Source organism: Stylophora pistillata, chromosome 5 (assembly GCF_964205215.1).
Source record: "Stylophora pistillata chromosome 5, jaStyPist1.2, whole genome shotgun sequence".
Taxonomy (NCBI): domain Eukaryota; kingdom Metazoa; phylum Cnidaria; class Anthozoa; order Scleractinia; family Pocilloporidae; genus Stylophora; species Stylophora pistillata.
The window spans coordinates 30,555,456-30,569,445 of NC_142523.1; the positions used below are offsets into that span (position 1 = coordinate 30,555,456).

Genomic DNA, 13,990 nt, shown 5'->3' on the forward strand with positions numbered 1-13,990 from the left:
GAAAATCTTGATATTCTGACAAACTTAAGGAAATAAAATTCATGGGTCACATATGATTCAGGAGGGAAATCGTGACTCAACCTCGTTCACACTATTTATGACGATTTTAAGAATCCTGCTTTGGGAGTAAAGTCTGAGATCCAGAGGTTGTTTTGTTTTGTTTTGTTTTGTTTTCTAGAGCCAGATACATTATCTGTAATACAAAGATATACTCACTTATATTCTCTGTTCTTTGATTAAACAAAAATCTATCCCCCTCTAACTTTCTGTATCGGTTAAGATCATCTCTCCTATGAAACTCTATTCTATCTGGTTGAAGTTTACCAGATGCATCAAATGCAATGCAAGTAACGCTTGCTGAGCTGTACTCTAGTGGGTAGATGTTCTCTGGGAAAGGTTCTATAATTGCAAATGGTGGTTCCCCTGGAAAACAAAGAAAAAAAAACGAAAAAGAAAAAATGTTCACTTACATCTATTAAACTGCAGGAACTGCATATACATGTATATTTGTATCTAGAAATGAGAAACTGGGGTGCTTTTCTGCATGGGGCCGGACAGATGTTAATTTGAAGCTGTAATAGATTTTTGCCCATATTGTACCTTACGAAGCTGTAACGTACAATGTAACCATACCTAAGCTATCTCTAGTTGATATTTAAAAAATTGTAAGCCAAAGTGCACAAGTAGATCACTCCAAATAATTCACACTGCTTTTTGTTTGAAGTTCGAATAACGCGCATAAAAATTTCTAGATCATTCCGTTATCAGGTATTGTTATTTAGTAACTGCCCAAACACAGATCCAAAAACAGTAACATCGCAAGTTGTGTCATTTTCAATGACAATTTTTTTAAAAATCGTCCCTGCCACACTGAAACCATGTATTTTAATCCATCATGACATGAAAAGTTTGAGCAAGACTATAGCAACGCTTTGACAAAAAAATATTGCGATCTCAGAATTCCAGCACAGCAAAAAAATGTGATTTTCAAATTAGTATATCTTAAAGTCTATGTAATGGCGTAAAAATTTTTTAGCGCATAAAAACAGTCTTAAATTTCACAAATACGACCTCAAACATCTTTCACTTCCAAATTCATGTATACGATCTTAAGGCCAACGAGCTACTGAAATTTCGTAGAACAAACAACACAATTACGTATGTGGTGATAGTACTCAGTCACGCTTTTAGATTTTTGCGATCAGTTCATCCTAAACTTTTAAAACTTCAAAATCAACATATAAGATTCAAGGCACCACCTTCCATTTGTAACCACAAAAAAAGAAAAAAAAACTGCGAGGTTTTCGCTAGAGAAAGCTCGTAAAATGCATCGAGAGATCGAAATTTATTCGTACATTACGACAGTTATACGCTCACAAAGCTTCAAAGAAATTAAAAAACAATGCTGATATGAGATCGCAAATCATCTGGACGAAAGCTTCGGTTCTCTTCAAAGGTTTCAACCTCAGGTGAGGTGAATGCACTGATTTAACTTCACCAACACATCCACTGTGCTGAAAGTAATTTTTCTCTATTAACAGAACATACTTCCTTTCAAATCTTTATTTTGATCGGACATCTTGTAGATTTGACCGGACATTAATTAGCATTATTATACATTGTAGTCACCATCTATCTTCTCATTGGCTAAACGCCTACAGTTAATTCTGGGAAACAGCGCAACCTACAGATCATTCACTAATCTGTACCTACAGATTAGTGAATAATCTGTAGGTTGCGCGCGCAATACGTGATTTCCGGTGGAGCAATGTCAAGTTCACGGACAGCGAAGTAAGAATGGCTTCTCCATTCGCTTCATCGACCCAGCGAGAAATTGAGAAATTACTTGAAGATAAAGATTCGGAAAATACTAAAAGAATGTATGATGAATCAATTATTGGATTCGGTTTTTGTGATACCCGGAATAATCAAGGTCTCGGTTAGTGTTATCAGCCTCAGCCTTCGGCTTCATCTGATAACACTTACCTCGACCTTGATTATTCCGGATATAACAAAAACTTCATTAAAATTATTTAGCATGATAAAATTCACTAGAATAATGATTTTCAAGAACTGCAATTAATTTTTTTATCTCATTATCAGTCTTGAGCATGAACACTTCATTATGCAGTTTTTCTTCATGATACTGCACGGAAACTCTCCACTGAAGTATTTTTTTCGTTCGATATCAGTACTCTATAGTAAACTGATATGCCGGAAAAAAATAAAAGCAATGTCTTAAGTCCTGTTTCCTTATTTGGTTATAAATAAACCTATGCAAGTCCTGAAGGTCACGCCAGAAAGACTGGATTAATTGCAGCGTAGCACAAGTCACGACGATACTCTGGGGACACTAAGAACCACAATTCTGACCGGATGGCCAATGCAGAAAGATCATGTACCAATCAAGATCCGGGAGTAATACTCTTACCGCGACGAACTTTCAGTACACAATGGTGTTCTTTTCAAAGGCTCGAGAGTAGTCATCCCCGGCTAAGTTACTGAGACCTGAAGTCAAATCCAGAATTCATTCCAGGCATTTAGGAGTAGAAGCTTGCCTGCGTAAAGCTAGAGACACTGTACTCTAGCCTGGTATGAATGCAAAAGGTAGTAACCAAATCAAACAATGTTCAATTTGCAACGAATTTCAAGCTAAAAATCAGAAGCTTTTAATGCAAAGCCATGAACTTCCTAACCGCCCGTGGAGTTGAGTAGCTGCTGACCAGTTCAGATTTCATGACAAAGAATACATCGTGCTTGTTGACTACCACTCAGATTTCAAGGAAGTGCCAAGATTGGAGGAAAACACTTCCAGTTCCGTGATTAAATTATTCTAAGGAACAGTTCAGCCGACACAGCATTCCAGACACACTAACTACTGACAACGCTCCTCAGTTTACAAGCCATGAGTTCCATCAGTTTTCAGTCGATTAGGAGTTCACTCATGTATCGTCTTCCCCGCATCATCGCAGATCCAACGGAAAGGCAGAGTCTGCTGTGAAAATTTTCAAGTCTTTGTTCAGAAAACCTCTCAACGACAACAAAGACCCGTAGTTAGCCTTATCGAACCAACGCAACACACCAACAGAGTCCCTCGAAAGTAGCCCTGCACAGACATTGATGTCTAGACACACCATAACCTTACTACCCTTAACTTCTAACCTACTGCACCCCAAGATTCCAGAAAATGTTAATGCAGAGCTTAATTTGAAAAGGCAAAAGGCTACGTGGTACCATGACCGCACGTCGCGCACCCTACCAGAATTACAAGTTGGGCAAGACATAAGAGTGGCATCTCTTCAGAGGAATCAAAGGTGGAAAACCGGCGCCTGTATTGAGAAGTTTCAGACAGGTCCTATGTAGTAAAAACTAGTTCAGACAATCAAATATTACGTCGAAATCGGGAATTTCTCAAGCCAGCTGCACAACCATTAGCAGAACAGCACAAACTAGTTGAAAGCAGTGACAGCCAGCTTTCAAAGAATGTAAACCAGCCTTCAAAGCAAGATGTTAATTCAGCTAATCATGAACCGAAGCCAATATTGACACCACAGACTGTTCCATTGAAGAAAACTCGCACAGAGTTGTAAAGCCACCCTCGAGGTTCAGTGACCTTGTTGAGTAGTTTATCGTATGAAAATTGACTTCAGCTCAAGCGAACTCGAAGTCTTCATCAGTTAGAAAAACTGACTATTGGACAGTAACTTTGATAAGGACTTTCGACTTTCAGTCCTGTATGAAGTTCCATTTGTTTTGTTTTGTACTTTTTTTAAATTTTGTTTTATTCATCTCCTTTTCAATTGGAACACATTTCATTTATGTTCATATGTTTACTTTTGGAAGTTAGCTTGCCCCAAAAGAGGGAGATGTTACGATAAGTTGTCCTACGTCACTTGTCACGTTACGTGTTTCCTTATTTGGTTATGAATAAACCGGTCCGAATGATTTGTTCATTACTATTTTAACCTTTTTCACTTGTGAATACAAGACGTAAATTCGAGTAATTTAAATGTTAATGAATAAACACTTGGCGACGCGCTGTCTGGCTGGTCAAGACTTTATTTCCTCACGAAATATTCATTACAGGTGTTGGCGACCTGAAATTCAGCTTTTAATTTCGCAAACAGTTTGAAAACAAATCCTTTCCCCGAAAATATTTTGTCCAGTCTAAGTTTATCCTTTATTAAAAATACTTTTACGAGTTGCTACCGCAGACTATAATTTATTCATCGCTAGTGCAGTCTATAATTTATGCATCGCTAGTGCAACTTCACGTGCAGATTATTATCTCCTTTTCATATGTCATTCGCGCACATCTTGTTTTACATCAATCGTTTTCAGAGTTGACCAAACATGCAAAAACTTTATAAAATCGCTTGGGTTTTTCTTCGCCTTCACAATTGAAAAAAGTTCCGTTACCCTGAAAGAACACAAAGTGACAGCCAATATTTGCAACGTGACTGATCGACGAAAAGCGTTTGTTTTGTTTTTGTTGCGCATTCATCTAGCATCTGCTTAAAGGCAATTAATACTATTGAAATTATTGCGTAGTCATTAAATAAAACTTGTTTTATAAATCATTTGAACAGGCCACTAGTTAACATTAAACTTATAACTATTTTTTTGACCAGCCTTTGCCATTGTAAAGGGCATTACCGTGCGAGACTTGAGGGTACATATATCAAATGCTAACAGCATTTCGTGATGCACGCAAGGCATTAAAGGGCGATTTATTTGCAATACCCCAGCTTTATGAGTTACCTTTCCAATATAGCTCAGACATTCTGTGTCGGTGAAATGTTCGGACATCATGTCCCATCATAATGTGAAATTGGCCGGACATATTCAAAGTTTTGTCGGTCAATGTCCGATGACCGACTGTTATTTCCAGCTCTGCATTCAGTAAACCGGCATGTTTTTGTGGCTTTCCTCTCAAGTTTCATTTGCACAATGAGATTTGTTTCAGAAGTTCTCGCATGACAAGTAAAGTTTCTTCGTAGCCACCACTATATTATTATAGGGTTCTTAATACACATTTACCCTTACCTTGAGCCTTCACTGTTGCTAAAATTGTGAGAAACAGAGGAATAATCTTTTCTAATACGGCCATGGTGTTCGCAGCTCCTCTATCTATCTTTCAGCTTTTCATTAACCTTAGCACCAGGTGAAACTCCAGGCAGACTTGAAATTGAGGCTGTTTGACGTAACAGGCCTGTGCGGGAGTGTGTTGTCGTCTGAGTAATAAATATGTATATGCGCTCGTTGGAAATACGAATACTTTATTCTAGAAACGAGAATCTTTAAATTGCACTGATGTAGTCGCGATAAAATCCATCGAGATAAGTCTTTTCTTTTGAAAGGAGGAAAAGATCTCGCCCAAGAAAACTCACAAACTTTTGATTCAAAGTAAAGGAAATGTTAACAGAGGCGTCGAAATTTAACTGACATGCATAAAGCGAAATAGAGTCTGGATATCCATCTTGAACGTACCCTACGGAAAGTACCCTCGAGCTTGGGGTGATGATCATAAAATGTCATTAATTTACAAATCGTAATATTTGAGACCTTTCGTTACCAGCAATTTATCAAGATGACGTGACAACAAGCTCGCGCAAGCCCTGCGTTTTCCTAATATGGCATATGAAGTCCATTGCAACGCCAGGACGTCATGACTACATGTTTTTTTTTTCAGAATCCGACTGCGTTTTGAGCGAATCGGGCTGGGAGATTTTCCTCTCTGATTTTTGCGAAGTTATTTAAAATCAAGGAGAGTAACAAAGAGTGTTGACCGACAATGGCTTCAATTCAAGAAGGTTGGTGGAATTTTGTACTGTTATTGCCGATTTTTTCTTTTTTAAGTTTATTTTTTTGCCGAAAGAAAACTTTTTTTCTCCTCATTAATTGCACGTTTCGTTTTTATTTCTCAGGAGAGATCCAGGCTACTAAAGAACAGGTAAATTTAACATTTGTACAGTTTGTCGTGAAAAGCTGAAGTATCATTTCCTACAGTTTTTTTTTTTAAATAAGGTTCAAGCACGTCTGTTTCTTGTAATTCAAGTGCGCTTGCATGCAGAAACGTGTATTGCGTGTTCCAAGCACATCCGTGTCGAATAGCAGCTGTGGTCTTTTGGTTCCTGTCACGAATCACTAGTGGTGGTTAAAGATTGTAATCGGATTATATTCGGTCATTTTCGTGTCGAACAAGGTAAAGCAGTCAACGCTAAGGAAATAAGTGTCGTGCACAAGTCTTAGATCACGAATTAAGAAACAATGATGAATGTTTGACAGTTTAGGTTTGTGGTCGGATGTACGTATCTAGGGCGTTTACTTGTGATAGCAATAAAACTAGGTAATTTTGTAACATTAAGGAAGACTGATTACAACGGTTGAGATGAGCGAAAGTATGACTGTAATAAAGTGAAGAAAACGACAGACATTCCTAGGTGTTTGTTGAACCAGCGAGCGCGGACATATTCCTAACGCAGTGGAAAATTCCTCAAAACAGTTTGTAACTGGTTTTCAAACAAAGCTATTATTAAAAAAAAAAATTATTTTCGGAGGACTTAGCCGAGAACGAGGTCTGTAAGATAGTTTGTTTCTTAAACTTTCTTTGAATGTAAAAGTTCGCTAATGAGTCAGCGATATGCGGCAGGTTGTAAAAAGTAAGGTGGAAATTAAATTTTTTGTGGCATTTTCAGTCCACAGAATGCGAGGTGACAGCCCCTTAGCAGAGTGCTGCGGAAAAAGTGAAGAAAAAAGGTTAAAGAAACAGATCATGCAGCGGATAATACTGTAACACAAAATCACTTCCGGTAATGGGCATAAACTTCCGGTCAGCAGTCGTTGGACTAAGATTATGTCTCTGTTAAGTCTTCTAAAGACATTAAAGGAAAATTCTGATTAACTACTTTCCCCTTTACCAAAGTCTCTTCTTTGCAATACACAAACTCTTTCCCTTTCATGCAAAATCTTCGGGGTTTTCTTTTTCAATACTTAAGCCGGTGTTTAATTTTCTTTTTTCATATTTTTCAAAATCTTCTAGTCAGCCATCCTGGAAGGACAATCTAAAGATTAAGGTTATTGATGCTGTATGGCTAAGGAATAGGGACACTTGGTGGGTGCTTATATGAATATTAAAGAATTTCGGGTTCAACCCTGTTTCAGAAAGAGATATATCATGTACCTGAATGTAGTTTCCATTGCATTTATGTCGCTTGAATTTTCTCCTCATAAATAATTCTTTATATAACTGTTTCCAATTTCTACGGTATCTTTTAAAAGGATGAAACCTTCAATAAGTGTTAAAGGCATTCCGGCGCTTGGCGTTAGAGCATTGCAAATACTTCCCCAACTGTATTTGATTATTATGTCTTGTTTTAACTCACTAGTAATTTTATTGCATTTAATTTGTATGACAATTGTACGTATCTTTTAGCTTATAATGTAGTAAACTGATGCATGGCTTATAACCCCAATAATATTATATTAATGAAATCTCTTTAGTTTATTGTAAAATCTCTTTAGTTTGCTGTGGTAATGAAACTTCTTTAGCTTGCAATGTGTAGTATTTACTTATTTATTACTAATACCCGCCAAGACTAGCTAATGCTATATGCGGGTTGTGTAAATTTGCTTTTAATGTTCTATAAAATAATAATAAACAAGCAAACAAACAAACTACAGCATGCTCTAATATTTAAAAATTATTCGCCGAAGGCGAAGGGAATATTGTCGAATAATCCCCGAGACAAAGTCGAGGGGATTATTAGACAATATTCACCGAGCCTCAGGCAATAATTGTTTTAGTATAATTTCAGAACTGAGCAACAGAGAAATTTCTAAAATCATAACATTATAGTAACATTTATTAACATTTTATTTGAACATTTTATATAAGCCGCGTGGAGCGGTTTATATAACGTCATATAAGGAACCGCTCGACCAATCAGATTGCCGGAAACTCTTTGCTCAGCTCTGAGATTATACTAAAGTTTTTTTTAATACAAGGATCTAACAAAAACTGCTGAAGACCAGAAGAAGGAAATCGAAAATCTTCAACAGCAAATTGCGTGTGTATAGGCTTAACCTAAGCTAAAGTAATGTACGAAGTAGTACTGGAGATCAGTTTTTGCAAAAACTTAAAATTATAAGACGTCCTCGGAAGTGTTCGAGTGTCTCCTGATATAATGTGGTCTTTGACTGAGGTGCATTACATAGCGCAAGAGATAGGGTTGCATCAGAACTCTTCGGGATATCATTCGGAGTTTTCGGAACATCTTCGCAAGTCTTCGGGTGTCTCTAAATATGATAGGGTCTCAGGCTAAATCATAGTATATAGCGCAATGGTTGTTGTTGCATCCGAACTCTTGGGGATGTCATCAAAAATTTTGGAAATATCTTCGGAAGTGTTCGGGTGTCCTCGGATATGATCGAGTCACTTGAAAAAACTCATACGTCTTTGGAATTTTTAAAACGTCCATGAAAACCTATGGGTGTCTTCGGGTACAATCGGGCCTCAAGCTTATTGTAGTGGAGAGCGTAAGAGATGAGGCTGCATCAGAACTTCTCGGGATATCAGAAGTTTTTGCAACATCCTCGGTAGTCTTCGGATATCTTTGGATATGATTAGGTCCCTTAAGATAAATCCCACGCTTTTGCGGCCAGTTTGAATAGACGATAGATTTTATTCCGCGGTATCTCCTAATTTTTTAAATTTTCCTCAAACATTGGACAATGATAACTCTTATAAACTACTATTTGGTTTTCAGAAGAGACTTAAATGCATACTTGTTTTTGAAATCAGATCAGTGTTTAAGGTTTTCGTCTCCTTTGATGCAAGACGAGGAATCTAAACATTTCTTCGTTCCACTGCCGGGCTTCAAAAGTAGCTTTGGCAGAACAAGAACTCACCACTTCTGAACTTGATAAGAAAGTTATTCGGCAAGCTCGGTGAGTGTCAAGTTTATTTTCGCTATTGCATAAATAGCGCTATCTACTGCGAGGATCGTGCATCAAACGTATCTAATACCGCAGTTCAAAATATAAGAACTTCTTATATTCATTGCATCTCATTAATAAAACAATATAGTTTATGTTCGTGGGCATACCTATGTTTTAGGCCCAACTCAGAGTCATTTCAAATTTAGGTTAAAGAACAAAAACTTTATCACCAATATTCAGTATCATCGAGGAGGGCGAGTAGAAAAAAATACTTTAAAAAAAGGACAACAAAACGGTCTGATCAATCACACGAGCGAGCGGGTTAAACTATATTTAGAGGATTGTGAAAGTGTAGTGCGATCATCCGGGAGAGTGTAGTCCTGAGAAGGACTGTTTGTCGGTGGTGGTGACTGACGTTTTGACAACCTGTGCGAAAGTGATCATCAGATTCAAGTGAACAGTTGTTGTCAGTAGAATGTTGTTAGTCCAGTTTATGTAAAATGTCGCTCAGTTTTTCCGTGATGTTATTGGCTGTAAGACTCACGTAGCTTAAAGGTTTGAGATACAGCGGACATTCGTTAAAAAAAAAATGATTTTATAGTACTTTTGCTAAGGTTGGGCTATAGTGCACTGATATGTTTTCTTCTGCTGTCTTGAAAAGTAAGAGATGCCGAAATTTTGGCCAAGCATTTAAACAGAGAGGTATGAACTTCGCTACTACGATAGTATTCCTTCCTTGTTCTCTGAATTTACTGACTTATTTTCCTCTTTCCCAGTTGAAAGAAACGAGGGAATCAGAAGAATAGATGAATAAGAAGTGAGAAAGCTTTTAACGATTCCTAGTTATCTGCGTTCTGTGTTACCTTCATGTCGCAGCTCGAAGGTTGGATAAGGTGATCTACTGGATAATTGTGACGGCTTGCATCTGTGGGTATACGTTAACTACCCTTTGAACAATGGGGCCCAGATCTTTCTTCATTTGTTTTCTAGATATTTCACTTGACGATTTTCCAGGTGAAAAAAAAAAAAAAAATTGTACAAATGACCTTCATGACTCGAGTTCGTAGCCAATGATGATGCTCCATCTAAGATGAATTCAGCCTCAGATGCAATGGATGTTGCGTGAAGTTTTTGTCGTTTATTTTCAGTCAGCAATGGTAATGTTGTCAGGCTACAGAAATTTTCAGTCAAAGTTCTTGTTCGCAAAAATTATCTCGAAATTGTCTGTCGAACACTCGCCTTACACCGCCTTACATTCGCCTTACACCGTCTCCCGGTTAGCTTAATGAAAAGAGCGCTGGACTGTTGTGCGGGAGGTCTAGGGCTCGAGCCCCGGCCGGACCAACACTCAGGGTCTTAAAATAATTGAGAAGAATTTGCTACCTTTCTGTAACATCAAGAAATGGTCAGATATTCTAGTTTTCTCGGATAGGGACGAATAAATGGAGGTCACGTCTCCTGCAGGGTTGGGGTAGGAGACGTTAATTTCCCACACACGAGATTACTGTGTGATGGATGTCCTCCCCTGGGGTGGGATGGGTGGGAGGGTGGACTAGCACGTATAGCTTGTACGTTCTTTTCTAGCCCCTCCCCACTGCAAACTAATGCAGTGAAAATGGAGTAAATTAAATTAACACTCCATTTTCAGTTTAATAATCTGTACTGTAAGCAGTTTAATAATCTGTGTTGAAGAAAGACCGAGAGAATCTGCTTGCGATGAGTACGACGTTTAAAGTTGTACAAAAAGAAAGCAGTAGAGTAAACCAAACTTTACGTGTAAGTTGCGGAATGTAACACTTTTATTCGTCAATTGAATTTGGTGTCAGAATAGTAAAGCCCAGCCCTTCCTCAAACAACACGGCTTGTGGATTTGTAAACATGCTGGTGTGCAGTGAAATTTCGGTGCGCATGCGTCGCTTAGATCCCTATATTTTGCACTTTCTTTTAAAGGTTCAAGAATGGTGGACTGAGCTCAGCCAGGGCAGTTGAATCAATCACAAATCAATTCCTCAAGAAAGAAGCATCAACAGAACATGTATTGGAAAGAAAAATTAGAGGAAATTTGAAGTTCGCGAATATAAAAATGTATATAAAATCGTTCCCCTTGCTATTAGTACACATGCATTATGATTTATTGCTTGTTGTTCTATTTCTTCAGGAAGATAGAAAAAAAAAAGGGATCGGTAGGTGTTCCTTTATTAAATCCTCTCTTGATTTGTAATACTGAATAAAGTTTAACAAATAAGTCACTCACTATTATTTACGCTCTCGATATTACGGTGAACGGAATAGAAAACGAGCCTATTTTGACTGGGACCCTCAAAAAACAAAACCAAAACGTTGAGTCCTTGGACCTCTAACTTAAGAATGACTGCCTCGTATTTCTCCTTACAGTATCACCCCCGAATTATGCATTAACGTCACAGGAATATAGGAAATGGTCACCATTTGGAGAAGCTCTTGAAATTGATTGTTGAGCAAATTCTCCTTGACAGAGTCTTAAAAAATGAATAGAAAACAGTATGGAGAATATGTATTCTGATGTTATAGTTTAAAAGGTTAAAAAGGCTATTCAGAGCCAAGGTGAATATCAATGGGTAGCCTAGCCTTCATTTTATGAACATGCGCAGTAACATGTTTGACAATCTCAAACATTTGATCTAAGAAGTTCAACCGGTTTTTCTTCTCTGATTTCCTCTTTGAAATAGAAAAGATGCCGAGCTAAAATGTGCAATCTCCAGGCTGAGCAACGAAGGCGGTTAGCTTCAATCTGGTGTAACAAATTTAATGAACAAGATCAACGAGCATAACGATCAAATAGAAAAACTGCAGACTGCAAAGGGTAGGGTTGGAGATAATGCGGACCAGCAAGAGATATCCATAACTAAAATGAAACTGAAACTTGGCAAGGAAAGTGAATCAAATGTCAAAAAAGCACTCTTGAATTAACCCTTCGATCCCTAAGAGTGACTAACTTCTAATTACATTTACAATATTTCCACTCTTGAATCAAATGTTAAGGTCACGAGAGTGAAGGAAATGATCTCAAACAAAAGAAGCGCTTGACTGTTAACCAAATTCTTCCCGTGAGCACCAGGAAATGAATAGATAACCGATATAGGGATGTAAAGTGTTAGATATCAGAAAATCATCTCCTCGTCGTAGAACGCATTTGGTGGGAAAAAGCGCGCTAACAGTCGTTCGATTGACGTCTGTGCATGTGTGAACGTTGCAATGGCTAGGAGGGGGGATTTCAAGGAGTCAGAACCAAAATATCTGACATCTTTGAGGAGTTTTAAGCTAATAGACAGGCCAATGAGTCACAGTTTGTTACAGCCACATAGCGTTCTGGCAAAGTTCAACCGGATACCCTTTATTACATACGATTTATGTTTAAAAAATCTATCTAGTTCTCTTTTTCCCTAGTATTTTTTTCCTTTTACAGACCTATTTGAACCTTTCGCGCTGTTTTAGTTTAACGATTACTTTTTTTTCACTCTAAGTGACAATTTTGTAGTTTATTTATATCTTTTAGATGGAAATTTCAATGAGAACAATAAAATGTAAGTGACATTTGATATCGTCTTTTCCAACATGCAGGAAACGTTATAGATAGATCATAAATGTTACGCTTGTCATCTGCCCTAATTCAACTGAAATAGAAAATGGAGGCCTCATTATTATTGCCTAGAGGGGAAAGAGGGCTGGAATATTTTCGATGATCACGGTTAAAAATTCACCTGACTTAGTCCTTCCCATAGGGCTCTGTAGTATTGGAATGACCCTCAATTTCCTAACGTCCCCCCTTTATATCCCGTTAGCGACCAATGATCCCCCTCTGTTCCCTCTAAAAACTTTGTGCACCCCTTAAAATCCTCCTCGCCCTCCCCTGGTGATATACAGTAACGGGTCCTTAGGCGAGGGAAAGATTGGGGATGAGTCTGGTCTCGCTCTGAGGTGATATGGTGTGACCATTACTTTGACCGAGAAGGACAGGTTTTAATGTTACAGCTGATTGTCTGACTGCTTCAGTCCCCACGTTGACTCATTTCATGTCTCATTTATCCACAGAGTTCGTCAAAAAAGCGACACACAAATAAACGGAAATATCATACAGGTAAATTTTCTTTTTTTTAAAATAACCCTCTCAAAAATACTAAGCATTTTGGTTAATATTCGACTCCTTAAATAAGGTACGAGGTTATCCTTTTTCAGCCTGTTACTTACCAACGTTGTCGGGCTCGTAACCTTTTAGAGGGCTGATGTGAATTCATTAATGGCAACGACTTTGTTTAACGCGTGCGTAACTGTTCTAAATCTTTTAGCTTCAGAGTTTATAAGAACTTTTTGAATGAAACATTCTTTCCCATTTTAAATTGTAGGGCCTGGAATACGAAAATTTCTGATAAACAGAAAGAAAGAGTGAGCGATAATGTTAATTAGAAAATGTTGTTATTTATTATGAGATTAGAGACCACTCGTTATTGATCGCAGTGGAGGGGAAATTTGGGGGATCACATTATTTTTCAGGAGGACGGAGAAGGAGTCAGTCGTCGCTAGAAGACTGTTAAAGTAGGGCGATCAAAAATTGACTGCCAAAGAGGGGGCTCACTGATATACTAAGGCCTCAGAGGGGAGGGGGTGGGGTTACCTTCTATAATGTCGGCCGAGTCTGCTGTAATATCAGCATGTGATTTTTTAAATTATGTCATTCAGTACCCAGTTTTAGCTTAGGAACTTTTGACACGCCCCCTGAGATCTGATGTCATCCGTGCTTTAGCGCGGCCGTAATTCATTTCATCATAAGCAACAGCGTAATAAAGCAACATAATTAATCAACAACGCTGTTGCTTGTAAGCAACAGCGTAATAAAGTAACTTTACTTAAGCGCTAAGGAATAAGTAAATTTTGTTACGACACGGCATCAGGAGCGAAACATCCTGGTGAACTTTGGAAGAAAATGAAGACTCTTCTTCCTAACTTTGGCATAAATAAACTAAGTAACATAACTCTTGTTGAGAACGGTGTGGTCACGACGGAACCCAGGCAG

General features: G+C 38.0%; 1 protein-coding gene across 1 annotated transcript; it reads right to left on the minus strand.

Annotated features, from left to right (window-relative positions):
• Window positions 1-106: 106 nt before the first annotated feature.
• On the minus strand, window positions 107-5,412 carry LOC148731400 (uncharacterized). The gene is made up of 2 exons (XM_088761911.1): window positions 5,047-5,412; window positions 107-423 (listed from the first exon to the last, which is right to left on the minus strand). The coding sequence occupies exons 1-2, from the start codon at window positions 5,108-5,110 to the stop codon at window positions 107-109; spliced, it is 381 nt and encodes a 126-aa protein (XP_088618037.1). The 5' UTR covers window positions 5,111-5,412.
• Between the last annotated feature and the right edge of the window lie 8,578 nt (window positions 5,413-13,990).